Source organism: Microtus pennsylvanicus, chromosome 7, assembly GCF_037038515.1.
Source record: "Microtus pennsylvanicus isolate mMicPen1 chromosome 7, mMicPen1.hap1, whole genome shotgun sequence".
Classification (NCBI taxonomy): domain Eukaryota; kingdom Metazoa; phylum Chordata; class Mammalia; order Rodentia; family Cricetidae; genus Microtus; species Microtus pennsylvanicus.
Genome location: NC_134585.1, coordinates 8,949,826 through 8,974,815, shown reverse-complemented (window position 1 = coordinate 8,974,815; position 24,990 = coordinate 8,949,826). Strand labels below are relative to the sequence as shown.

General features: G+C 52.7%; 2 protein-coding genes and 2 non-coding genes across 15 annotated transcripts in view; all 4 read right to left on the bottom strand.

The window, feature by feature from the left end:
* Window positions 1-1,145: 1,145 nt before the first annotated feature.
* Window positions 1,146-5,781, bottom strand: Lrrc3 (leucine rich repeat containing 3). The gene is made up of 2 exons (XM_075979836.1): window positions 5,564-5,781; window positions 1,146-4,919 (listed from the first exon to the last, which is right to left on the bottom strand). Exon 2 carries the CDS (start codon window positions 4,794-4,796, stop codon window positions 4,041-4,043), a length of 756 nt encoding a protein of 251 aa, XP_075835951.1. The 5' UTR covers window positions 4,797-4,919; window positions 5,564-5,781; the 3' UTR covers window positions 1,146-4,040.
* A 5,551-nt stretch (window positions 5,782-11,332) lies between these two features.
* The window catches only part of Trpm2 (transient receptor potential cation channel subfamily M member 2), a 53,729-nt gene continuing 40,071 nt past the window's right edge, over window positions 11,333-24,990 (bottom strand). For all 12 annotated transcript variants that reach the window (XM_075979827.1, XM_075979831.1, XM_075979829.1 and 9 more), the window contains 10 exons: window positions 21,830-21,917; window positions 21,160-21,247; window positions 20,471-20,628; window positions 19,640-19,716; window positions 19,267-19,368; window positions 16,762-16,848; window positions 15,931-16,036; window positions 14,674-14,775; window positions 13,207-13,323; window positions 11,333-12,274 (listed from right to left, as the gene is read on the bottom strand). In XM_075979827.1, coding sequence (XP_075835942.1) covers window positions 12,128-12,274; window positions 13,207-13,323; window positions 14,674-14,775; window positions 15,931-16,036; window positions 16,762-16,848; window positions 19,267-19,368; window positions 19,640-19,716; window positions 20,471-20,628; window positions 21,160-21,247; window positions 21,830-21,917 — 1,072 coding nt within the window. In that variant the 3' untranslated portion in view covers window positions 11,333-12,127. The remainder of the gene's footprint in view (window positions 12,275-13,206; window positions 13,324-14,673; window positions 14,776-15,930; window positions 16,037-16,761; window positions 16,849-19,266; window positions 19,369-19,639; window positions 19,717-20,470; window positions 20,629-21,159; window positions 21,248-21,829; window positions 21,918-24,990) is intronic.
* Window positions 14,732-14,807, bottom strand: LOC142855182 (Z6 small nucleolar RNA). The gene has a single exon (XR_012911445.1). It is a non-coding gene; the product is annotated as a Z6 small nucleolar RNA (small nucleolar RNA).
* On the bottom strand, window positions 15,919-15,977 carry LOC142855181 (Z6 small nucleolar RNA). Its single transcript, XR_012911444.1, has one exon. It is a non-coding gene; the product is annotated as a Z6 small nucleolar RNA (small nucleolar RNA).

Below are 24,990 nucleotides of genomic sequence, written 5' to 3'. Positions count from 1 at the left end.
AGCTGCTGTTATCTCAACGCCAGACTCCGACAGAGTCATGGGATTTTGCTTTGGCAGGGCCTGGATACTAGCCCTGCCAGAGTGGTCCTACCCATGTTCATGGCTTTGTCCTTGGCACCACCCACAGGCTCCTTCCAAAGTAAGGGCTTTCCCTCTAAGCCCAGCACTCAGGGACTCAGGCAGGTCAGGACTCCTTAGCCTATGGGGTGCAAGGCAGAGGCTCAGAGAGCTGCAGAAAAGACTGCCCTCAGAATCCCAGGAAAGCAGCTGCCCCTGGATGCTGGAAAAGTAAGGGATGGGTGCTCCTACAGAGAGCCCTGAGCATGCAACAGTCTCTAGAGGCAGGGGGTACAACATTCCCTCCAAGTACCACAGACACACTGTACCAGGAAGGACCGAGGGATTGCAGGTGCAGGTACTGAGAAAGGAGGTGGTACCAGTGAACAGTGCATGTCCCTAAGTGAGTGTGTGCATGTATGCACATGAGCACGTGTGCATGAGCATGAATGTAACATCATGTCAGTGTTTGCCTGGGTTATATGTAGTGAAAGTGTGTATGCATGTGTATACGTGTGTGTGTGTGTGTGTGTAGACTGTGGAAGCTGATGGGCCCTGCTCTGCCTACACTGAGGGTTCCCTAGGAGGGACAAGCCAGTCTGCAGGGAAGGGAGATAGGCTGACAGGCGATGGGAATCCTCTGCGGTCTTTTCAGCCACATTAACTGGGAACCAAGCTGGAGAGCAGAGACTTGGTGTAGGAAGGCTCCATGGCAGGAAAGCACATTGCAGAGTGTGGCTTGTAAACCGGTGGCACATGACTGCGTGGGAGCACCTGCACTGTGACAATCCAGGTGCTACTGGCCACACCAGACACTTCCCTGGCAAAATGGTGACCATTTCCTAGGGTGTGAGGGTGGAATTCTGACATGTAGTGTTTACCACATCCTTGGCGTAGTGCCTCAACGTGGTCAGCTTGAAGCGGCCATGGTGCAAGCTGGCTCCCAGAATTCCTGGGAACTTAGTGATCATCATGACGCAGCTCTAACAATCAGATGGAGATGCCCTCCCAGCTGTGAGGACCTGCAGATTCTGACAGGGCTGTGAGGGACAGGCATCGGCCCGAGTTGAAGACACAATCCCCATCAGTGGCTTTCAGCACAAAGAGCTTTATTGGGGGTTCACAGAAAAAAAAAAGGCTGAGAAGGGGACAGATCAGGTTCAGGATGGGGCTTCCAGGAAAGGCAACTCAGAAGCCATCCTCAGGTTTCTGCATGGCTGAGAGCGGCCACAGGTCCAGAACACTACATCTCAGTCTACGCCTTAGCATCCCCCACCTCTGACCCCACCCAAGGAACTCAGTTTAGAACCGTGTCTTAGAAACCAGCAGGGCCAGTGAATTTATACTGATGGAGGCGCGGGGGGGGGGGGGGGGCAGGGGCGTGACATGGAGGCATGTGGCATAAACCACCCACTGTTCCTGAGGAACATTTGGGCACCTCTGTTTGTGTGGCAAGGCCCCACTTTCCAGAGTTCTGGGGAGGGGTACAGAAGCAGGGCTAATCCAGAGTGTCTAGGATCTAGAGGGTCTGTGCAGGGTTGGGGAGAAAGAACATTCAAGGACTGAAGGATGGTGAAGAAGGTGGGATCCAGGGAGAAAGAACATTTCAATGCACCCCTCCCCCTGCAAGTCTCCATCAGGGAGCCCAGCCTCATACCCTTATCTTATGAGCTGGTCCTGGCAGGGAAAAGGGAGGGCAGGGAATGGCATGGCCGGAAGATGGGACTCCAAAGAAGTAGGGTTGGAAGCCTGGATGAGCAGGAGGGTGCTGGGGTCTCTGGGGTTCTCTTCACAGGAGGAGGGGGTATGTCCTTCCAGGCTCCATACAAGTAGACTGTCCCCTGCCTTCTCTTTCCGGCAGGAGCCCTGTGGATGCACAACCAGGTAGGGCCATGTCCTAGGCTAAGGGCAGCATGTTGAGTCTGGCAGTGAGTTGAGCAGCCTGGGAAGGAGTCCTACCCCTGTGTATCTAAAGGGCCCACTGGTGATTCTGGGACAAGAACAGCAGAAGACCTCTGGGGTACTGGCCTCCCCCACCCAGCCTCCATCCATTCTCCTTCCTGACCTGGTCATGTCAATGGGACAGACCTGCTGGACAGTGGAGGCCCCTGACACAGGTGGAAGGGCTTCAGGGGCCCAGCTACCACCTACGTTGTGACATCAGCTTAGAAGCAGCGACCCTCCTTGCACCACACATCACGACACCCAACAAGAGGCATGCAAGCCATTTCCTCTCCAGCAGCACCTCCCGGAGTGGCTGCCAGGCTAGAGGTGTCCCTGTTCATGGGACAGACACAGCCCCCTGGGCACCATCCCAGCATCAGGATAGTACCCTGTCTTTAATCCATGCCCTCAGCACTGGCTTTTCAGCCTCTTCTCCTTGGGACAGAACCTTCCAGGTCCAGACCACTCTGCCCTCGGTGCCTGTCTCCGCTGAACACGTAAGCGGACACCATGTGTGAGTCATCTCTGTGCCATGTGGGCCGGGCAGCAGTCACACCAGTGCCTGGGGTCACTAAGGAGGCTCCCTCACAGTTCCAATTCTCACCGGGATGGAAATGGTGCTACTCGCCCCTGCCAGGGCCTGACCCCTGCAGCCCTGTGGACAGTGTAGCTTGGCCCAGTGCGGTGGAGGAATTGGTGGTCAGTGTCAAGTGTGAGCGCTCAGAAGTAGGGGAAGCTCATGAGCGTCTCTTTTTCGTGTACTTCTGCAGCTGACGGTCATGTGGCCCCAGGTACCACGTCTTGTGGTGACATAACTGTGGGCCACAGTGATGCTAAAACCAAGCCAGGCCAGGCCCCAGACACAGTCTCACCTTGTCCCTGCAGACCACAAGAGAATTTCCCAACAGAAAGAGAAGCCACCGTCAATTTCTGCTTGAAAAGGCGGCTAGACCTGACGACACTCAGCATCCACACAATCTACCCATTTGCTTCTCCCAAGGACCCAATAAAGCTTAAGATAAAAACGCTTATACGAAAAGACAGAAAATAATAAAACTGGAAGTTAGTCAAGTAGGTGGCTGTAATATCTACCCCTGAACGTGAAGTAATATAGGTAAGAAAATTGATCAATGAAGTAACTCTGGGATTTCAGTGAGGTGAAAGGAGAAAGTTCTTGTTGCTAGAGAAAAGCAGCATCCTGTTGATTGGCATGGAAACCTCAACACCAGTCCCGCCTCCTTTGAAAAAGCTGCTTTAGGTATTGGCAGTAGAAAAGCAAGGCACAGGAGCCACTGTGATTGACAGGCTTCCACTGGCCAGGCACAGATGGGAGTGGCAGAAGCAGGGGAGGGCCATAAGTTGTCTGGCAGCGGGCACTGTCACAGTAAGCCCATGCTGAACCTTTCTCACGTTTCCCCATTTTCTCCCCCTCAAGGGACTGAAATTTTGGCACAAGGGCAACTCAGACACTCCCAGAACAAAGGTCAGGACAAGTCAGTGCAGGCTGGACTTTGCACTGACCTCTTTCGAAAGGCCTAGATCACCAGTGCTTTGCTCTGGGAAAGGGCAGCATCTCTGTGTTCCGATAGACTGGGAGGGCAAGAGTAAACAGAGAGAGCCATTCCCCAGCGTCAAAGCTGCTGATGCCTCTGATTGACAGAGCTGCAGCCATCCTCCCTACCAGGGCCCCATCCTTGTGTGTGCAAATATTCACTTCCCCCAGCACCGCGTGGACAAGATTGGCAGAGAGATCAAAGGAGTCTCAGACCTACACCATAAGCAGCCTGGGTTTAGGTGCCAGCTGAATCCGTCTCTGGCAAAGTGTTCCATACCTCTAAACCTCAGTTTACCTACCCAATAAGATGGGCAAATCCCCTACTGGGTAGGCAGTGGCTGCAGGGACCAAATGCCAATGGAAGTGCTTTTGGGGCCGTGCAGAAGCAGCTGGAGTGCACCTCCCTGGGAACACAAGAGCACCATCACCTCCACCTGGTGCAGAAACCAGGGCAGCCAGGTTCAGTGCCCGCCGGAGGCAGGCGCTAGGGCACAGGGCTGAGAGGATCCTTAGAGACTGGCGCACTAGGCAGGGACTTCAGGTACTCCAGGTGTCGTCTGGCATCCTCCTGGTTGTGGCGCACGTAGTACACCACATAGGCGATCACCATGGTGAACCAGCAGAACATGGTGACCAGCATGGCCACGTCGGTGGTCTTCCGGTGGGTACTGCAAAAGCTGGCACCTGAGTCCAAGACCTGGATCAGTGGCTTCCCCACGAACTGCTCCTGGGCCGAGGTGTGGCAGGCAATTTCATCCACAGAGTCAGGGTCCAGTTTCAGCTCCCACAGGGCCTCCTGCAGGGCACACTCACAGTGCAGTGGATTGTGGGACAGGCGGATCTTGGCACTCAACTTGCCCAGTGCGTCCTTTGGAATTCTTCGGATGCGATTGTGGGATAGATCCAGAAGCCGCAGGCCTCCAGCCAGACCTGAGAAGGCTGCAGGCCCAATGGCCTCGATGGCATTATGGGACAGGTCCAGCTCCCTCAGCTGGGGCAGGTTCTGGAAGGCTCCGTTGGGGACTCGGGAGATTCTGTTGGCGTCTAGCTTCAGGAGCACCGTATCCGCTGGGATGTCCCTAGGGATCTCCTGCAGGCCTCTTGAACTGCAGTGGACAGCCACAGCCCCAGCATGGTCAGGGCACTGGCAGGCCTGTGGGCAGGAGGCACCTAAGCGTAAGCAGAAGAGGATGAAGAAACAAGACCCCTGCGAGGGGCTCTGCCTGCCCCTGGGGCTCATCTTGTCTCCACCTGACCCAGGTAGCGCTTCTCTGGGATTTGCCGGTGAGTGTCCTCCTCCGCGTTGCAGGCAGTCATCCAACACAAACTCTGTGTCCTCACTTACAGCCTAATGGTCTCAGGTCTACAAGAAGAGAGAGAGAGAGGTCAGGGTGACTAACACTGCCCATTACCGTCCGTCTGGGAGGACAGAACCAGGGAGGAAAGGCGTCATAGACTCACCAGGTTTGAGTCAGGGTTGCAGGCTATCAAACATACCTGCTTGTAACTTACTCTGGAAGATTCCCAAGGCCACCCAGAGAAGCATCTCCCAGCTAAAAAAGACGACTAGGGCTAGCCGCTAGCTGGAAACCGGCCCTACCCCTGGTCACTCACCCATAGCTGGGGACCCAAGTCTGGGCGTAGGCCCACAGATCCATCTCTCTCTCCCCTCCCCCAACTCCAGGCAAGTGCTGGCGGAGGGCTCCCCTCCCGATCTGTGCCAGCCAGGTCGGGAGGGGCAGGTGGCCACTTGCGCCCGCCCGGCCCATTTGTCCCTGAGCACTCGGCTACCTGTGACACCTTAAAGACTGCGGTCATCAGTAGAGCTTGCCGGACATCCCCAGGCAGCTCCATGCCCGCGGCGCTGGGGGCAGCGGAAAGGAAAAGCAGCCCCCTGCGTGTGGCTGGGCTGAGAGGGGAGCGGCGACAGAGAGCAGGGTGGCAGGGCCGGGACACCGGAGCTCCGCTGATGGGAAGCCACGCGGGCGGGTAGGGTAGGGGCTTTACCTGAGCGGCTGTGGCTGCTCTGAGCCTTCCGAGCTTCCCGGAGCCCGACCAAAGCCCTTCCAGCACCGGCGGCGACCCAACCCGCGCCCACCCACCGGCCAGTAGAGGGAAGAGGCTAGAAAGCCAGGGATGGAGGGGCGGGGGCCTTTGAGATAGGGGAGGGACCGGCAAGAGGAGGGGCAGCGTGGCGCAGGGTCTGGAATAAGAGGGGTGAGGCCAGAGGGGCGGGGTTTCGCGTGGTTGGGGCGGGGCCTTGAGGGGAGGGGCCGGGCGGAGAGTGGCCTTGCTATAGGGGTGGGGCCGGTAAGAAGGTGTCCAGAGAGGGGTGTTGGTGTTGTGTGCATGGGGGGGGGGGGGGGGGAGGAAGGGAGCAGGGCGGGCGGAGCCTTTTGTGGGTGAGAAGTGTCAGGTAAGGGCGTGGTCTGAGTGTTGAGGGGCGTGGTCTCAGAGGGGCGGTCCGTGATCGATGGGCGGGGCCTGTTGGAGGAGGGGCTGGGTAGGGGAGAGTTCTGTTTGATGAGAGCTAAAGCCTTAAGTGGAAGGATCTGGGTAGAGGGTGAGGATTGAATAAGGAAAGGCTGAACAGAGTTCATAAAAAATGATAGAAGATGGGACCAGAACATAAAGAGCGGAGACTGAGGAAGGGTGCGCAAGGTTGTGGGCAGAGTTCTGTATGAGGGGCGGGGCCTGGTATTTGAACTGACCTGACGGGGGCGGAGTCTGGGCGGGGCCTGAGATGGCAAGGGAGGGTTTAGCTGTCGATTTTCTAGGGCATTGGTAAGGGGAGTGTCCGAGGCGTGTCACGTGGCCAAGCCCAGTCCTGAGCGTCCTCACCACCTGATTGATGTCTCTCACCCCAAATCCCAGATCCAAAGTGGTGGCACCCTAGGAAGGTGGACAGGGACGCCGACCTGGGACCTGATCCTCAGCTCCCACCCTATCACTACCGGCCTCAGGAGGACCCCAGTCTCCCCTTGTCACCTGCTTTCCTTGGGCCGTAGAGTAAGCGTTTCCCACGTCTATAAATGGCCTCCTATCACATAGGTTCTCCTTATTTCGAGGCTCACCACGCTGAGTGACTCTCGGGGCGGTTCCTAGGTCCAGTGTGCGGGTTTCTGTGTCTGCTCACCTGTTCAGCTGGATTTTGATCTGGGACTGTAACGGAAGGGCAATGGAAGCAGGGTGCAGCAGTCTTGATGAATATGAGCAGTGTTTGACTTCTGGTTCCATGTCACACCCCACTGACAACACAGACACACGGCCAATGGCCCCTGATGGGCCGGTAGCTGTCATCAGAGACACTCTGGGTGTGGAGTGGCGGCTTGACCTGTGGCGTGGGTCTGTGCTCTGCTGTTTCCTGCCTGCTCCATGGCTCTTCTTCTAGCTGTTTGTTTTCCTTCCTTTTGAGTTGTGAGAGTTCTTTGGAAACCCCCGTCTCAGACGCACGGTTTATAAACGCTGTTCCTCAGTCTATGCCGACTGTCTCTCCATTCTCTTGACAGTTTTTCCCACAGCTGGTTTTTAATTTTGAGGGAGTCTAACTTAGCGATTTTCTTTCTTTGGAGGATTATGATTTTGGGTGTTATATGTAATATGTCTTTGCCTGAGATAAAGTTTACAGGTGTCCAGATTTGCATGTGAGTCTGGGCTTGGAGCTGATCTGGGTGCGCAGTGTGAGACATGAAATAGGACACCCATTTTTCTTTCTTTTTGCATGTAGAGAGAACAGTCCTTTCTCTAGTTTTCTGAGAATATCTTTTTAAGCAGAAGTGGATGTTGGAGTTTGTTTTCACAAGTCTGGTAACATGGGATTATAGCAATTGATCTTCAAGTGTTAAAGTGGCCTCTGTTTGAGGATAAAGCATCCTTACTCATGATGTCATCGTCTTTGTATGCAGTAGAATTATTTAGCACATTTACAAGTGCCGAGTTTTTCCCCTTAGCCTGATGTTTTCTATCCCTCGAGGAAGTTTCCATCTCATTCGAGCTGTCGCATAAATGAGTTCATAATACCTTTAACCTTTTCTCGGTCCTATAGCCCTTCCAGTGTCCATGAAATGCGCGGGATTGGCACTGCTCTCATGGCTGACTTCTCCAGGCCCTGCACTTTCTCTCTGATAATTTAGGACACACACGTACTGGTTGATCAACTTGGAGCAATTTTTGGTTTAAGTGGCTTCTCCACTGTTGATTCGCGCTCTGAACTTTCTTCTGGCCTTTGCTCACATGTGTTTAGCCGCCTCTTCCCTTTCTAGTTTCTTCAACTAGAGGCCGAGCTCCCAGACTCTGCTTCCCTTTCCAGCAGAGGCGCCCCCATCTCATCCTGTTCCAGTTGCTTCCCAGAACCTGGAATATTTTTTATTATCATCAAGTTTTAAATACTCTATAACCTTTCATTCTACTTTTTTAAATGAATATTTATTTTGTGTTTGTATAATCAGGCGAATGCCACCCAAGTGTGTGGAGGTCAGAGGACAGCTTAGAGAAGCAGGGTCTCTCTTTCCACCGTGAGGTCCTAGGGATCACACCTGGGTCCTCAGGCTTGGCAGCAAGCATGCTTTTCCCTCCGAGCCATCTCATCAGCCTCTTTATTTGTTATTTGATCCATGAGTTTAACAGTATGTCATTCAAATTCCAGATGTTTGGAAAATTTCCAGCAATCTTTCTATCATTACTAATTTAATTAGATCCATTGTCAGAAGATATAGTCTATGTTTCAGGTCCTCTTAATTTTACTGAGACCCATTTATGGTCCAGAATCTGGAGATGGCTTGCGTGCAGTCTGAGGTGTGTTCTGTGTCTGTGGGATGGAAACTGCTGGCTATATTACAGAGAAGTTTCTGGAATTACCAACTCACCTGCTTGCTCTGAAAGTTACTGAAGTGCCGGAATTGATTCCCTAGTTGTAATTATAGATTAGGGTCGTCATGATGTAATCGTAGATTAGGGTCATCATGATGTAATTGGAGATTAGGGTCATAGTGATGTAATCATGATGCAATTGGAGATTAGGGTCATCATGATGGCCCAGTTGGCGAAGGCACCTACTGAAGCCTCATGACCTGAGTTCAGTTCCCAGAATCCTCCCCCCAAAGTAGAGAGAACTGACTCTACAAAGTCATCCTCTGGCCTCCATGTGTGCTGTGGTACACATACACGCATGCACACACCCATAGCACAATAATAAATAAAATGGTTTTGTTTGGTTTGGTTGATTTTTTTCAAGACAGGGTTTCTCTTCCTGGCTATCCTGGAACTTGCTCAGTAGAGCAAGCTAGCCTTGAACTCAAAGATCTGCCGGCCTCTACTTCCCTAGTGCTGGTATTAAAGGTGTGTACCACTTCCCAGCTAAAACAAAATGTTAAGAAATAAATTTTAAAAAATTGTAAATTAGCCGGGTGGTGGTGGCGTATGCCTTTAATCTCAGCACTTGGAGGCAGAGGCAGGAGGATCTCTGTGAGTTCAAGGCCAGCCTGGTCTACAAGAGCTAGTTCCAGGACAGGCGCCAAAAACTAGAGAAACCTTGTCTCAAAAATCAAAAAAAAAATTGTAAATTAGTCAGCTTTTCGTGTGTGTGTGTGTGTGTGTGTGTGTGTGTGTGTGTACACAAGTGTAGACCGGAAATTGATGTTGAGTGTATTCCTCAGTCTCCACCTTAGTTTTTGAGACAATGTCTCTCACTTAATCCAGTGCTCACCAGTTTGGCTAGTCCAGCTGGCCAGCAAGCCCCAGCAAGCCCCCCATCTCCGTCTTCCCAGCACTGAGTTACGGGTACAAGCTGCTGTGCTCTTTTCACATGGGTGCTGGGGATCTAAACCCAGTTTCTCATGCTTGTACCGCAAGCGTGTTACCAACTGAGCCATCTCCCCAGCCCCACTGGCGTCTGTTTTGCTCATTTTGAACCCTTATGTTCTGACCATGTGTATTCTTGACTAACTGACCCTATTATCACTGTGAATTGGCTGTGTGTTCCTGGAAACCCCCCTTGTATGCTGTTAATACAGCCATGCCTGCTTCCTTTTGGTCAAGTTAGGGTAGGATGACCCCTTCTGTCTTCCTCTTCACATAGCAGGGTTTTCTATTTCAAGCCACTTCCTTCAGGGTCCCACGGTGTTGATGCACCTCTCAAAACCAATCAACTCCAAAGGGAAAACTGATAACTCTACAGTGGAGAAAGCGCCGTCTATGTGGCCGAGTGTGCTGGCTGTTCTTCTCATTGGAAAGCAATGTGACAAGTGACTGATAGGAGGATTTATTCTGGTTAACAGTTTGAGGCTGTCCTCCTGGTGGGGAAGGTATGACAGCAGGCGTCCATCCATAGCCCAGAAGGCAGGATTTGTTCAAGACTTGCTTACTCCCATCTTAGAGGACTAGGAAGCAAAATGGTTGAATGGTGGCATTCAGCTGCCTTTTTCCATTTTCCTCTTTTATTCAACCTATACCCTAGGTTGGGTCCTCCTGCCTCAGTTAAACTCCTCTAGAAATACTCTCATAGGATTGTCTAGAGGTGTTCTCCCATCTTCTAGATGATTCTAACTCCAGTCAAGTTTACAATGATTAGTCATCACACTGGGTGCATGTCTTTAGTGATCAGAAAGACAGTAGCTACCCTTCGAGAAGGGTACAGCCCTGCTCTGGTGATGTCCTACCCAGTGAGTCCCCTCACGCAGACAGCAGACACACTCAAACCGAATACACTGTCCAGAACGACAGGATGCTCGACAGTGAAAAGATCACTACAGACAGCCAAAGTCTGAGTCACTGCTGCAGGTAGGGGAAGCTAAGAAGTCGGTGACACCTATCTCAGTGTGATGGGACCCAAAGACAAAGATGGCTATGGGGAATCCAGAGAAACTGAGTCAGCATTTCAGCTAGTCTACAGCTGTTTGGTCTGTGTCTCCTGGCATTGCTGCCTTGTTTTAAAGGACAGCTGGGAGAGAGAAGGGCTCCATGCAATCTCTCAATGCATCTTTGCTTTCTCATCTCCTGGGTTTCCTCATCTCCTGCCTTCTTGGTCCTAGGTATTTGGGTTCACAACTTGAATGTTGAAGGCTTGGTCCCTAACATGGTACTGCTGGAAGGTGCTTGGACCTTCAGGAAGTGGGACTCAATGGGAGGGGAGGTGTTGTCATTGTGGAGGTACTCTTGAAGGAAAAAATGGCCTGCGTCTCTCAGCTGATGGATGTGTGATTGGCTTGTTTTGCTCCGATATGCTCGCCCACGCCCATGGCTTTCCCATTGTACTATCAGCACATGTGGTGACTCAGTTCTAGGACACAGGGTGGCCAAGGAGTGACGAAGCCAGCCAGAGCAGAGCCAATTGTCTTTAAGATAGTCTTTCTCAACTGTACAGAGCCTGCTGTACAGAGCCTGCTGTACCACTGGAATCCTTGTTTCTCCCAGAATTCCTAGATCTCTTAGGATTCCTGGATCTCGAGGGCTTCCTGAATCCTCTAGAATTCCTGGCTTTTTGCTTTGATGCCTGACCTGGCAAAAGGACAACCTCCTAGGACAGTGTCCTCCCAGCTTCCAGGGAGTCACACAGCAACCCTTGCTGGGCTACCTGTCACTTCCCAGAGACCCTCAATCAGATCACATCCCTTTGGGCATCCAGGCTTCATTCCTGGGAACCAGGCTGCCTCCACTGGCTCAGAGCAGCTCAGGATGTGCCCCCAGGTCCACTGGAGCAGGCCCTGGCCACCCCAGAGCTCGCAAGCTTTCTTCTGTTCATGGTGGTGCAAGTTGAGTCCTGAACTCTCCCAAGACTACTTTTTAGATAGATTGATCATACCCAGTTTTTTATTGTCCCATCCCATTAAACCCCAACATTGCCCACCCCTACCCTGGCTGTAGAGTTGATCTCATAGCCAGTACCAATCCCTGAGTCTCTGGCCATCTGTCAGAGAAAGCTTAGCATTCCCAACAGTACATTCCTCTAGAGGCCATGACACGATGTCTTGTCATCTTCTAGTACCTTCTGTAGTCAGCTGGAGCTAGGGGGTGCTCTGTTTGAGCGCTTCCAGAAGAGCACTTCTGAAGTCCAGGGATGGCAGTCATCCAGCTCAAAGTCCTCACTGCCTCCCCCAATGCCTGTGACCCAGCACTGGCCAGGAGTCATGAGGTTAGTGTCTTTTCCTGAAGGAGGCTCAGCCTCTATCTACCTTCTGCCTGAGACAGAAGGCTCCCACAATGAGGGCCAAGGTCTCTCCAGGGGATAGTGCCTGCCCCAGAGGTAGTACTTCCAGTCAGGATTATGGGTAGTGGCAGCATCTTGCTGGACAGGGCCCCATAAAGCCCAAGTCAAGGCATGGCACCTGAGGACATGGGCACCAGGAGCCACTAAATGTACTTCTGTCTTCATGCTGTCTTATAGCAGAGGTGACTTTCAGGACACCACTTCTAGGGACCTGTTAAGATCCCCGTGGTCACTCAACCCAGCACCACAACCTACCACCCCAACCCAGTACCCTAACCTGCCAGTCAGACCAAGATAAAGCAGTCCAAGTGTTGGGGGCATTGGTGGATAGCCACTCCTGCCCCTGAAGCTTCCACCAGAACCCACAGTCAGAAGTGAGCTCCAAACAGCGAGGCCACCTTTTGGAGGATGGTCTTGTGGTTTGCGTACACGGGGATGCGCCTGTCCACCACCTGCCATTCAGTAGCTGTCTGCAGGCCGCAGCTTGATGCCTTTGGATCGTGGGTGTGCAGGTTCTGCAAGGACAAACAGCCTATGTCCACCCAGCAACCTGAATCCTTAGGCTGCAGGGACCAAGGCAGCCTACAAGATTGCCTCCCGCCCATAGCCAGCTCACTGTATGGCGTGAGATCGCCTGTTCTGGGTGCCTAAGCTGGTGGCCCTGTTGGGACCAGTAGACCAAAGTGAGTTAAGGAGATGTGGCCTTACTCAGAGGCCTTTGTCCTGCCAGGACAACCTGGGTTTCACAGAGTGGGACTTCCCCACCCTGGTTCCAGATCAGCAGGAGGGAGGAATGGCTCTCAGTGCCAGGGGACAACTGAGGGACCACAGTGGAGAAGGCCATGCCAGCCTCTCTCTGAACACGATCCCCAAGTCCTCTTTATGGTGGTTAATACTGACGGTCAACTTGATGGGATCTGGAATCACCTTGGAAACAAATCCCCAGGGAAGTCTATGAGAGGGTGTATTGGATTACTAAGAAAGGAAGGTCCCCTTTGAGTGTGGACCATTCCCTGAGAGGGGGTCCTGGGACACATAAGGAGGGGAAGTTGAGCTGAGCACCAGCATTCTCCTGGCTGCAGGTGCAGCGTGGCCACCTGCTTCATGTTCCTGCTGCCAAGACTTCCCAGCCATGACAACCGCAAGTCAAGGGTCAAGATAGACCCTTCCTGACGCTGCTGTCTCTCAAGTATTTGGTCACAGCAATGTAACTAATACGCAGAAAAATAACATATATCTCCTCACCACCTGTAGCACAATCCAGTAGTCCAGGCCCCTACAGTGGCTCTCTGACCTCTCCCTGGTGCCCCTTTGGTCCCTCCAGACTGAGCACCTGCCTCAGCCTCCCCACCCATGGGCAGCTCTGTCAAGACCCCAGGTAGACCGCTACCAGGAGGACCCAGAGATGTGTCCAGAACATTCCACCATGTGGAGGCCAGGCTCATACCTCTTCCAGCCTCTTCAGCTCCACATCGTTCTGACCCTGGAAATGGATGCTGACAGCCACCGTCTCAATCCAGGCATTGTCTGTGTTCCTTGGGTCATCCACATACCCTTTATACACCTGGGGGCCAGTACAGGGGTGAGCTATCTGATCCAGTTATGGGGTCCTGACTCCCAGGCCATGGTGGAAGAGCTCAGATCCACAGGGAGGGCCTCCTGGGCCAGGGTCTGACATGGCTGGCTGTTCAATCCCCTGACCTGCCCCCCTGCTTGAGGCTGCCTACTACATGCTTTCTCCCTGGCCAGTCTCAAGCCCCACAGCCTCCTGACCCCACAAATGGGCTCTGGCACAAGTCAAGCATAGGACCTAAGTGCCTGTACTGGGGATCAGAGTCCTCATCTCAAGGATCCTGTTTGAGAACCCAGCGGAGGTCACTGCCACACATCCCCCTCAAAACGAGAGTTCAGACCAGCAATCCTAGAGATAAAGGCAGATGGCCACCCCAGGGCACGGACGCTTCTTTGGGGTGATGAGACATGCTTGGCCTAGATAGGGATGGTGGCCACAGAGTGTTAGGAGTTTATCAGTGTGAGGGAATTGTTCATTCTAGACTAAGTCTCTGTCAGCCCCCTGGTGGGGCTAAGGAGAGAGCCCAGGAAACTTTTTTTTTTTTTTTTTTTTTTGGTTTTTCGAGACAGGGTTTCTCTGTGGCTTTGGAGCCTGTCCTGGAACTAGCTCTTGTAGACCAGGCTGGTCTCGAACTCACAGAGATCCGCCTGCCTCTGCCTCCCTAGTGCTGGGATTAAAGGCGTGCGCCACCATCGCCCGGTGAGCCCAGGAAACTTAAGCAGCCCCTGTGGGAAGGGGGATAGCCCAGGCTTTCTCAAAGAGGGTGAGATGCAAGCATTCTGGCCCTGTTGCTGGGTGTGTCCCTGTTTATCCATGGAGTCCCTCCAGATTCACGTTATATGAATTTTACTCTGCTAAGAGAAGAACTTAAGACTTAAATTGTAAGAGAAAAGGCAGTGGTGTCCCGTGCACTGTGCCGATGACACCATTCAAAATTGTGTGGCTTCTAGGAAACAGAGGGCTTCACTAGCCACCACCGTTGTTTCTCTCTAAGACACAGAACAGCTGAACCACCCCCAGAGGGCTGCTGAGATCGATCACAGTATATGCAGGAATACGTTGCTCCCCACAAACAGGGAGGTGAATTTACAAATCTGGACTTAAATACAGCATCTCAGCTGCTGAGAAAAAGCAGGTCATAGGCTGCTCATGGCCCACATCCATCAGGAACGTGCATATCTGTGTACAGAGAGTCTGGCTGCAGGGGGGCGGGTGGAGGATCCTATAAAGAAGTAAGCATCCGAGCCCTGCCTAAGGATCCAGGATGGCGTTGATTGACATGCAGGGGCTCAGCACAGGAGCTCAACACACAGGAATCCATGCACAGGAAGTGGACCCTACCTCTGTACCTTGCACCAGCAAGGTCTCAAAGGACACCCAGAACTCTTGCCGGAGGGCCCGTTTCAGCTTCCGTGGCAGCATCTCCCCTGGCTCCCGAGAACCCTGAGCAGAGAAGAGGTGAAGGCCAGTGAACAAGGCATGCAAGATGGATCCCGGGCAACCCAGGAACCCATCTCTTCTGGCCACCTGCCCGGTGTAGGCAGCCAGCCAGCCCCCTGAAAAGCTGAAGGCAGCAGTATCTGTCAGTCTAGAATCGGCTCTCTGGCTGTGTGACACTGCCCAGACCCACCATCCGCGTCATCAATCCACAGCCTGAGCAGGAGCGTGGGGCTAAAGAGGGCAGGGACAGCCACTGTGACTCCATGAAGGCAATTGAGCCCTCCCACCACTTCCCAGCACCAGAGCCGGGCAGGTATCATATCCAAATCGTTTGCCTGCCTGTCCTCAGTCCCCTCTGCCTGGTCCCTGTTGCTAGGCTCTCAGCGCCCAGAAAGCCCAGATGCTGCCCTGGTCCTGTAATTCACCCTCTAGCTCGAAGACCCTGGTTGACATCACTGTTCCAAGTCACTACAGGGACATGTTCTACCAAGGCAACCTCTGAGCCATGGGATAGACAGGTGTCTTAAGGGCAGGACAGCAGTTGAGTTGGAAAATACCACAGACCCAGGGAACAGGGACAGAGGAGGTGCATTGACAAATGGACTGCATCACAGATGCTGTGTACCACAGCCAGGGCCAGGCTAGACTTGGTTCTCCTGACAGGACAGGGCTCTCTGACCCCTGCTATAAGCTGGACCTAGACATGTTGGGAGCAGGACAAGCTGATCTGGGAAAAAAATGGAGTCACACTGGTATGAATGGCCTGGACCTCTGCACCCCAATTCTGTCATTACCAAAGGGTCTCTCACCTTCAGTCCTACAGCCAGTATTAGTTCCTGTGTCAAAGGCCCGTGCAACACCCCACCATTAATCCTTAAATAGCACCCTTCTGCCTTTAGGGCTCAACTCAGAATCTAGAGAGGGAGAGCAATCCACATCTAAGCCAGTACTAAGCTGTCCCAGTACTGAGCTCTGCCACCCCAGGAAGCCTGGGCTGGATGTGAGCCTGTGGGGAAGCCAGGGAGGGAGCTCTCAAGAAGCACGGTACCATATCAGCCCATCCAGGGCGATGGGAGGCTGGGACTGTCCCTGCCAGTGACTGCGGGTGGCTAGTATACATGCAGGGAGTGTGATGGACAGATGAGGTGCCTGGCTTACCCCAGGCAAGGCCCAGTGCTCGGAGTGAGGCAGCTTCATCACCAGCACCTCCAGCATCTTCCTGACACTCTTCCGGCAGATGGCTCCACCCTGGTTCCTCTTCCACCTACATGGGGGACCCACTTACACCTGCAGGGCAATGGGCGCCCTTGTGCAGAGCAGCTGGCAGGGACTGGCTGGGCCTGGAGGCAGCATCCCCCACAGCCACTACTCCCACCTCCACCCCCATTCTTCTCTCCCCTCTGTTGCCCCCTTCCCCATCTTCTTCCCTAAGCACCTAATCCCAAGGCAGAGTAGAAACAGAAGCCACAGGGGGAAAGTCTTTCCTTAAGGCCACAGCTCTCTGTCCCTGAGAGCCTAGTGCCTTGCTGGGCTTCAGTGAAACATAGGCTAGGACCCCCAGGAGATTCCCCAAGTGCAGCCAGACAGCACCTGCCCAGAAGGTAGGGGGACCCAGGGTTGGAAATATACTGTTAAAAGGCTTAAGGGTGGCACCCGTGGGTGTGGGGGCAAAGCTGTGTAAGAGTGTGGACAGGGGTGCATCGTGGGTGGGTTCTGTCATTTCTATAACTTTCTCTTTAGTAGAGGCTTGAGACAGTTTTGATCAGCCCTCTAGTAGGACTAAGGGGGTACCTTAAGAAACGTATGCAGCTTCCAGGAGGGAAAGGGTAGCCTGAGCTTTCTCAAAGACGATTGGGTGCAGGGTATGTGTCTGTTTTTCCACAGGCTTCCACTGAGTATCAAGCACCAAGACCATTCTCTAGACCCTCAGAACACATGGGGTCGGGGTATCTTTGGAACCAAGGCATAGATGTCAGACACAGGGCTCACCGAGTAACCACCGGCTGCAGGGTGTGGTTGGGTCCAAACCAGCTAAGGCTCCCACGTCCACGCAACCCAGTACGGCCCATGGGGTTCCTAGGTTAGAAAGGATTAACTTAGCCACTATACTTGATAGTAAGATTAGGACAGTGTTAGGAGGAAAACTGGGTAGGGACATGGGCAGGTGGGGCCGAGTCACAATGGGCACAGCAGGGATGGTGTGCCAGCTCCTGCCCACCTGTCCTGGCCCTGCTGAGATCTCCAGAGGGTAAAGTCAAGGCTTCTGATCAGTGTGCGACCACCATGGCCAGCCCTCCTCCACAGCTAGGGTTAAAAACTCAGAGGCCTATGTCCAGTGGCTGATGGGGACCAGGCTGTGGATACACGGACTCACTGTACCCCGGGAGCACAGAGTGCTAATTGCAGGCAGTGCAGGGGCCTCTCATAGAGCTAGGACCCCTCTCTCCTCCTCTCATTCCACCAGACTCCATTCCAAATCAGGTCTAAGAATTGGTGGGTCTCGTGACTTCAACACAAAATGGGGAGACACACCCCTGTGCCACCACAGGACAGGTGCAGCCACCACCACATAGGACCCTCTCAGCCCACCACTCCACATTTGCCACTTGTCAGGAGCCGTCCTGGAGATGGGCTCTTCTTCCTTCCACAGCTCCCAGTGCTCCCTGACGCCCTCCTTCCCTTCCCTATCTCTTAACTGCTCAGCTGAGGTCCTGGTGTTCCCACACCACCCAGTGGGTTGGTACTGGCATGGAGCTCTTGGAAGGTGGAGCCCTTTGAAGGTGAGGCCTGGTGGAAGGCTTTAGGTCACTGGGGTGTCCTTTAAGGTGGCAAAGGAGCCCCAGCTTCCTTTCCCTCTCTTTTGCTTCCCAGCCATAAGGTAGGTAGCTCTCTCCACACATCCTGCCATGGTGGGGTTACACCCACACAGGGCCACCAGAGCCACCTTGAGTCTGAACTAAAAGCTTCCAGATGAGCCCACCGTGACAGTTCTTTGTTTCTCAGATGGCTGTCCTAGGGGTTTTGTAATGATGGAAAGCTGACGGGCCCAGCACCTCCTCCACCTTGGATGGGCCTTTCCCACCTCACCCCCCACTTCAGCTGTGTGGCTCAGTGAGAAACACTCGCTTCAAACACTACTGTGGAGAAGAAAAGAGGCTAACGCTTCCTTATGATCTGCGCTTGTCTCCACCAAAGCTCACATCAGATCCATCCTATCGTTAGATGCATGGGGCACTGGGGGCAGGTGGGGCCTTCAGGAAGTGACTGCTCTCACAGACGGTCCTAGCTGTGTGACATCCTGCACCTCCTCAGCCTCCATCAGCAAGGATGCATCCTTGGATGCGAGCCCTTGACACTGGGCCAGAACTGTGAGCCAAAAAATCAACCTTTCTTTTTCATAACCTACTTAGTCTCCGGTTTTCTATTAGGGGCAACATAAAACAGATGTAGCCAATGAGTTCACAGATGGAAACTATGTCCAGGGAAATATAATTTAAAAAGCAGTTCGAGTCCTAACTATGTAAGTATGCTATTATATAAAAATTATTGGGGCTGGGAGATGACTCAGTAGGCAAAGTGTTAGCCATGCAAGCTTGAGGACCTAAGTTCAAATCCTCAAAATTCATGTAAAAAAAGGTCAGTGTGGAACATGGTGTGCTCACAGAGACAGGAGGATCACTGACCAGTCAGTCCAACCAACTGGTGAGCTCTGGTCTCACTGAGAGACCATGCCTCAAAGAGTAAGTTAACAAGTGACACCCAACGCCTCTGCTCTACCTGTACACAAACACAGGACCACCCTGAGCCCTATCAGGTCCCTCCTGCTCACCTGTTTCTACACAGCTGTTGTGACAACAGGGATGTACCTTCTCCCTTGCTGTCGGTCACTCATCCCACAACTGACATTCCTTCCTTCCTAAGCACTCTTCCCCCATCCATCATGGCCCCATCATGAGGACACCCAGGCTAGAGCCCTGGCCTATTTCATGCTACCTCTCCCCTGCTGCTCCCACCTCAGGCTCCAGAGACAACAGCCCAGTCTGTTCATTCTCTAAAACCAGCCTGCCTCCTCCTTCCCTCAGGCCCCACAGCATCCTCTGCTCCACTGCGCCCCCTGCTGGCCACATCCTACATCTGCAAGCATAGTGGTGTTTATGGGTCTCTTGCCGTCTTCACATAAAGGGCCCATCACAGATGCTGGGCACGGTTCCCATCCCTAATGTGGGCCTACCAGCCATGCACCTGGCAGCAGAGTGCTTTCCTTATGCTTGTCTGTGATTCCCACTTTATCAAGCATGAGACAAAGTTCCCAGGTACCAAAAGACCCACATACCTGAGACCCAGCTAGGGTAGATCCAGGAGCCTTCTCAATGATACAAGTTAAGTCTCCTTTTCTCTTGTTGGCTTTTACCAGAAAGAAATGCCAGCTTGCTCAGAGATGAATTCACCCCAAAGGCCAGCTTACGAATGCCAGCTAAGGTTGGGCATACTCACAAGGGCAGCCCGTACTGGACCACATAGGCTCCATGGAAGCTGCGACGGTCCATTGGTCCATCCACGACGTTGTAGCTGATCTTAGACAGGGGCTCTGCCGTGCTGGGGGAAAGGAAGAGGACATGTCCCAATAGGAGCAAGGATATGGCAGAGCAGAGGGACAGGGACCCGGCCTCTATGGGTGGCTCAAATTCAGTGGCCACAGGCCTTTCCTGTGAAAGGGACCTCTGGCCACAAGTCATGTCCATTGTCAGGATGAGTTGTGCCCAGGACAGAAAGGGCTGTCCTGGGGTCCCTGGGGCAGATGAGGCAGAGCCTGCCTGGGCCTGCTCCAGGTAAATTCTAGGGTTGCTCTGGAGGAGGGGCCACTCACTCTCCCACAGGGTCTGTGAGGGCCACGTCCTTCTTCTCAGCTGTGTAAAATGGGGGGTCGTAGATCAGAAACTCCGCCTGCAACAAAGCAAGTAGGTTCCTCGGGGTTTTGTTCCTTTCCCAGGCAAGTGAGGCCTGGGTGCTACAATTGGTCCAAGAACAGCTACAGCCAAGGCCACTACCCAATCAGGACCAAATGCCCTCCCCAAGTGTGTATGGGCATCTCCCCGCATTGGAAAGCTAAGGAAGGATTCCAAGTGAGCACTCCAATGGGATCAGCCCATTGCAGCGAGCACTGCGATGGATGATCTAAAACCTTCCAGGGGTGGGACCAGGACTGCACGGGTCCCTAGAGGAAAAAATAAAAACCCCATACAGCAGAGAAAGCAAGAAGGGAGCTTTAGGCTAGAATGTTCCAGAACTGAGAGAAACCTTGGGGGTTGCAATGGCAAGCAGGTGAACTCCCCAGTGCTGTTATCTCTGTGTATGGGTTTCTCTTTTTGCCCCACGCTCAAAAAGGTGGTAGTAGTTGCTCAATCAAGAACAAGAAGGCGTGGATGGGATGAGAGGCCCAGCACAGCTGGGACGTGAGGAGCTACAGGAGCAGCCCTGGGCCACGGCTCTGTAAGGCCAGGGTACGGCACCAGGCTCTTCCACACGTTGGCTGTATGGCTCATGTGATTTAACCTCTCATGCCTTGCTTAGTTTCCTCATCTAATGCACAGATGACCCAGAAAGGCTCTAGTGGGTAGAGGCCACTATGAACACGGACCTCTCCTCCTCCAGAGTCAAGCCCCTCCTGTGTTAATTCACATAAGAGAGTTACACTCACCTCCCAGGGCACCTTCTCGTTGGGCACAGGGAAGCGCATGATGCGGGCATTGGGGTAGAGGAGGTGCCGGGCGTTCACGTGGTAGCCATCTCCTGGCTCCTCTGCTTTCCTCCTGATACTCAGTTCCGCGTCCGGTTCATCGAAAGCCCTTTGGGATGCTAGACACAGACATGTGTTTGAATGCCAGCTCCAAGACCCCATGTGCCAGCCCAGGGTTCTCAGCCACAGAAGGACAACCTAGCCTTCTACTGAAACCACCCTTAAATGTCTCAGCAGTGAGTGGCAGGGCCTGTCCAATTAATCGGGGCAAGTTTGCTCCCTACGAGGCAGCCACACCTAAGGAAGACCATTTGTTTCCATTTCCTTACTGCACATCTAAGGAAACGGGCTTTGCTTTCTATGCCTTGACGAACATGATCATCTCGGTCCCCTAGAACTGCTCCCTGCTTCCAATAGCAAGACGTGTAAAAGGAGGTCAAGGGGGCAAAATATGCTGTCCCCAGGAGTCCAGTAACTGCTCAAGCCAGGAGAGACCTGCTCAGCTCATAGGCAGAGGTGAGAGCTGGCCCTACAAGGCATTGAGGTAGCTACATCCAAAACCCCTCTAACAGCCTTTCCTGCCAAGCCATCTCTCAGACTCCAAACCATACAGATCAATAAAGAAAGCTATTGAGAGACCATCTACTCACCCAGGGTCAGCACACCGGCCTCCGAGCCCAAGCCACTGTCCTTCAGGGTTGTCACGATCCAGTGCAAAGCTCTGGCCGTCTGAGCTACCTGGATGGCATGCCCCAAGAAAGACTAAGTTGGCACCTGTGGCCCACATTGCATGTGGTTTATGACATGGAGGACTGGCCTCACTCCCCAAGTGACCCAGGCACCCTGTTGGGCCATGCAGCCTCAGAGGCAAAGTTAAGACATAGTCTCAAGACATGTCTAAGAAGTGGCCTCAAATAGATAAGGGTCCTGGGACTGCCAGGGGTGTGTACTGATGTGGGGACCTCACTGTTCAAACCCGGGGGAAGCTCATTGGAAAAAAGCTTGGCTATAATTTTCTAGAGAAAAAAAGGGGTTCCCTCCAATGGAAAATTCTCTCTCTCTCTCTCTCTCTCTCTCTCTCTCTCTCTCTCTCTCTCTCTCTCTCCCCCCCCTCCTCTCCTTTTTCTCTGTCCCTGTCTCTGACTCTATATCTCTTTCCCTCTCTCTCCCTTTCCTTCTTCCTCTCCCCCCCCTTTCTCTGTATCTATTTCTCCTCTTTCTCCCTCTCCCCGCTCCAGACCTCCATTATTCTTCCCCAAAGTTATTGGTATCAGTGTTACCACACCACAAAATGTCCCACCAGGCCCCAACTCAACCTACCTGTTCCTCCAGGGAGACCAGCCTCTGCTCCATGGAACCTGACCTCTTCACACGGTCCATGTCCAGCAGACCCACCATGGTGTCCACTCTGATACAGGACAAATAGACAGGCTTTAGGGACCCTGACAATTATAGGAAACATGATACCCCAATTGCAGACAGCCCCAGCAAACCCAACAGCCCAGGCATAGCATGTCACTGGCTCTCACGTTAATACTATTTCTTAGAATTTGAAGTATCTACAGCATCTCTATCATAAAATAAAGCTGCCCCAGAAGAAGGGCAACCCAGGCTCACGTGGCCATCAGAGTGTCTGCTGGGAGAGGTGACTGCATTCACAGTAGCTCACTTGTCTAGATTTGCCACCTGGTGCTGGGCCACGAGCTTTGAAAGCTATCTTGAATGGCAAAGATTGTGGCGACAGCTGGGCTGGTGCAGGTGAGGCACTGGGACTTTTGGGGAGTGTTTGGTTTGCACCAGAACCCCCCCCCCATTTCCTACAGTGGCCAGCTGTGTTTACAGTTAAAGCTACCATCAAGTCAAGGCCTGCCTGCTGAGCTCCAAGTGGCTCTGCCCAGGGATCCCTTTATTTCCTCTAACCTGCGGTGCCAACTGCCAGCGATATCCTTGTGTGATAAAGTGAGCCACACCGTAATATCTGAACATGTTTCTAGGGATGTGGCCCACTTTAAACGGCCATCCGAGGAAGGGAAGCTAAGGACGGCACTGAGCATGCTGGCGTCTACTTCCGTACACTCTGCATTGCTTCAGTCCCCAGAAGACACTCTGGTGCCCCTGCCTTTTGTTACAGACAACCTTGAGAACAAACAGGTCATAGTGACACTTATAGCGTGTTTGGAACCCCACGGTTCAGTCCCAGTGACCCATGGGAACCATCTAGACTGTCAGAAACTCCCCAAACTCCAGCCATACTCTGTGGGTGAGGAGCTGGGACCACACCAGGGCACCCCCTGGGCCTCAGATATTTGCTGTGGGTGGCTGGATCCTCACTGGGTTTGAGAGGTTACTCATCATCTCCCCCTCATCTGTTTCACAGCACTCCCTGACCGAGTGCATAGAGTTTTGTTAAAGGCTTCTAGGTAACAGGCCAGAGATTCTTACATCTTAGCATGCTAGATAGTATTTCCCCAGAATGTCTGTCAGGACCATCTTGGAAATTTGCTATTTTAATAATCCTTTTCAACCTGAGGAAATAAGTGGAGAAGCCCAGTTCCTCCAGGCTCCAGGCTGGAAACTGGACTTCGGATCCATTCTGAGCCTCCTTCAAGAAGGAAATCTGGGGTGAGGGCTGAGTGGGCTTGGTTTGTGTGACTGACTTCTTCAGAGCTAGCCTAGTTCCCTGAAGCAGAAGACCGGAAAATCACCAGGAACAAAAATAAAATTTCTGCCCTGGCAATGCTGAAGCATGCATGGGCAGCCCATATATGGCGGTTCTGTTGAACTTGTCCATATTGGGTTTCATGGTCTAAGTTGATGAGGATGACTGACCAGGTCTCTTCCTCAAGAAGGCACCAGATCTCATTACAGATGGTTGTGAGCCACCATGTGGTTGCTGGGAATTGCACTCCGGACCTTTGGAAGAGCAGGCAGTGAAATCACCAGGACAAACCCCCAAGTCCAGGCTATACTGCTTGCTCTCCAGCAGTGAACACTGGACTAGTCTACTTCCGTCCCTTTTCTGCGTCTTTGGCTCCTCAGTGGCAAAGATGGAATAACCAACACTTCTTTGTAAGAAAGGCTAGGGTAGGGAAGCAGATCACGTGTTCAGTCCACAGCAAGCCCTTGACGCTGTGCCGTCAGAACCCTCATGTTAACGCTACTGATCCCACTTCAAGACCATCCTGGTAATGGAGCATCCAGACATGGGCCCCATTTCAGGATCTCCCTGTGAACCATACACCCCAATATCTGGGCATTGGGCACAGACATTATTCAAAATGAAATGGCACCATACAACCATTCTTGATGAGCAGGTAATAGCAGGAGTTAAGGGGCTGCATGGACCCTGGCACCTGCCCTTAAATAGACAATGAGAATGTGATGTCAAAGAACACAGTCCAGATGGCCGCAGGCTAGCCAGGCCAACACCATAGCTCGAGGACCACACAGCATTCAGTGAGTTTCTGTGTGGCTCTGGGGTTTTTCTGGGGGTCAGTTACTGTGGGGACCCTGTAAGATTCTGTGCCTGCTCTCAGGCAGCTCACAGAGGGACAGCTGGATACTACCACAGCCCAGTGTGGAGGTTTGAATGAGAAACGCCCTCCCATCTAAGTCTTGGGCATCTCAACACCTGGTGCCCAGTTGACGGCCCTGTTTGGGAAGGTTTGGGTTTTTCTTGCTGGAGGAAGTGTGTTGCTGGTGGGTTCTGAGATTTGCTCTCTCAGTTTTGGGTTTCCAATCCAGGGTGTGAGCTCTCAGCTTCCTGCTCCTGCTAAATGCCTGTCACCAGGCTGCCATGCTGTTGCTCCTATTATGGACTCTAACCCTCTGGACCCGGAAGCCAAAATAAACTCTTCTATAAGTCAAGGCATTTTATCACAGTTACCAAAAGATAACAGTACATTAGCAAGCAATCAATAGATACAGTTACCAAACCAACAAGTTTATCTACAAAACCACCAATAAACCACAAATGAACCTGAGATAGTTTTGTGAGTGCACTCTGTGGTGAGCCTATCAGCTAACACACCAATAAAGCTGCCAGCCAGCCAGCCTGCAGAGGGGGGTGTGGGAGCAGGAAGGACCCTTCAGTGCAAGGACACTGAGTAGACAACTGCTCGAAGTAGAGGGCGTCTCCAGGACTAGCTTGATGTCCTTGTACCCAAACTCAAGCAAATGGGAAATCTTTGTCATACTAGGTACAAGGGGCTTTGATCATCAGCTAGTTCACTGAGGTTTGTTGATGTTGCCATCATCGTCACCATAAACTACCAGCACCATCGGGAGCAGCACCGTCACTCCCAACACCGTTCTCTCTAGCACTCTCATTTCCAGCATCATCACTAGAGTCCCCATCATCTCAGCCATGATCATCACCATCACCAACATCATCGCTATCATCGGCACCACCTCCAGCCCTAACATCAGTGCCATGTTGCCATCACGCCACATCAGCCTCATCACCATTATCACCACGACCC

What these genes read in the sequence shown, in the direction of transcription:
- Lrrc3 (XM_075979836.1), bottom strand. Translation starts at nt 4,796, where the DNA reads ATGAGCCCCAGGGGCAGGCAGAGCCCCTCGCAGGGGTCTTGTTTCTTC.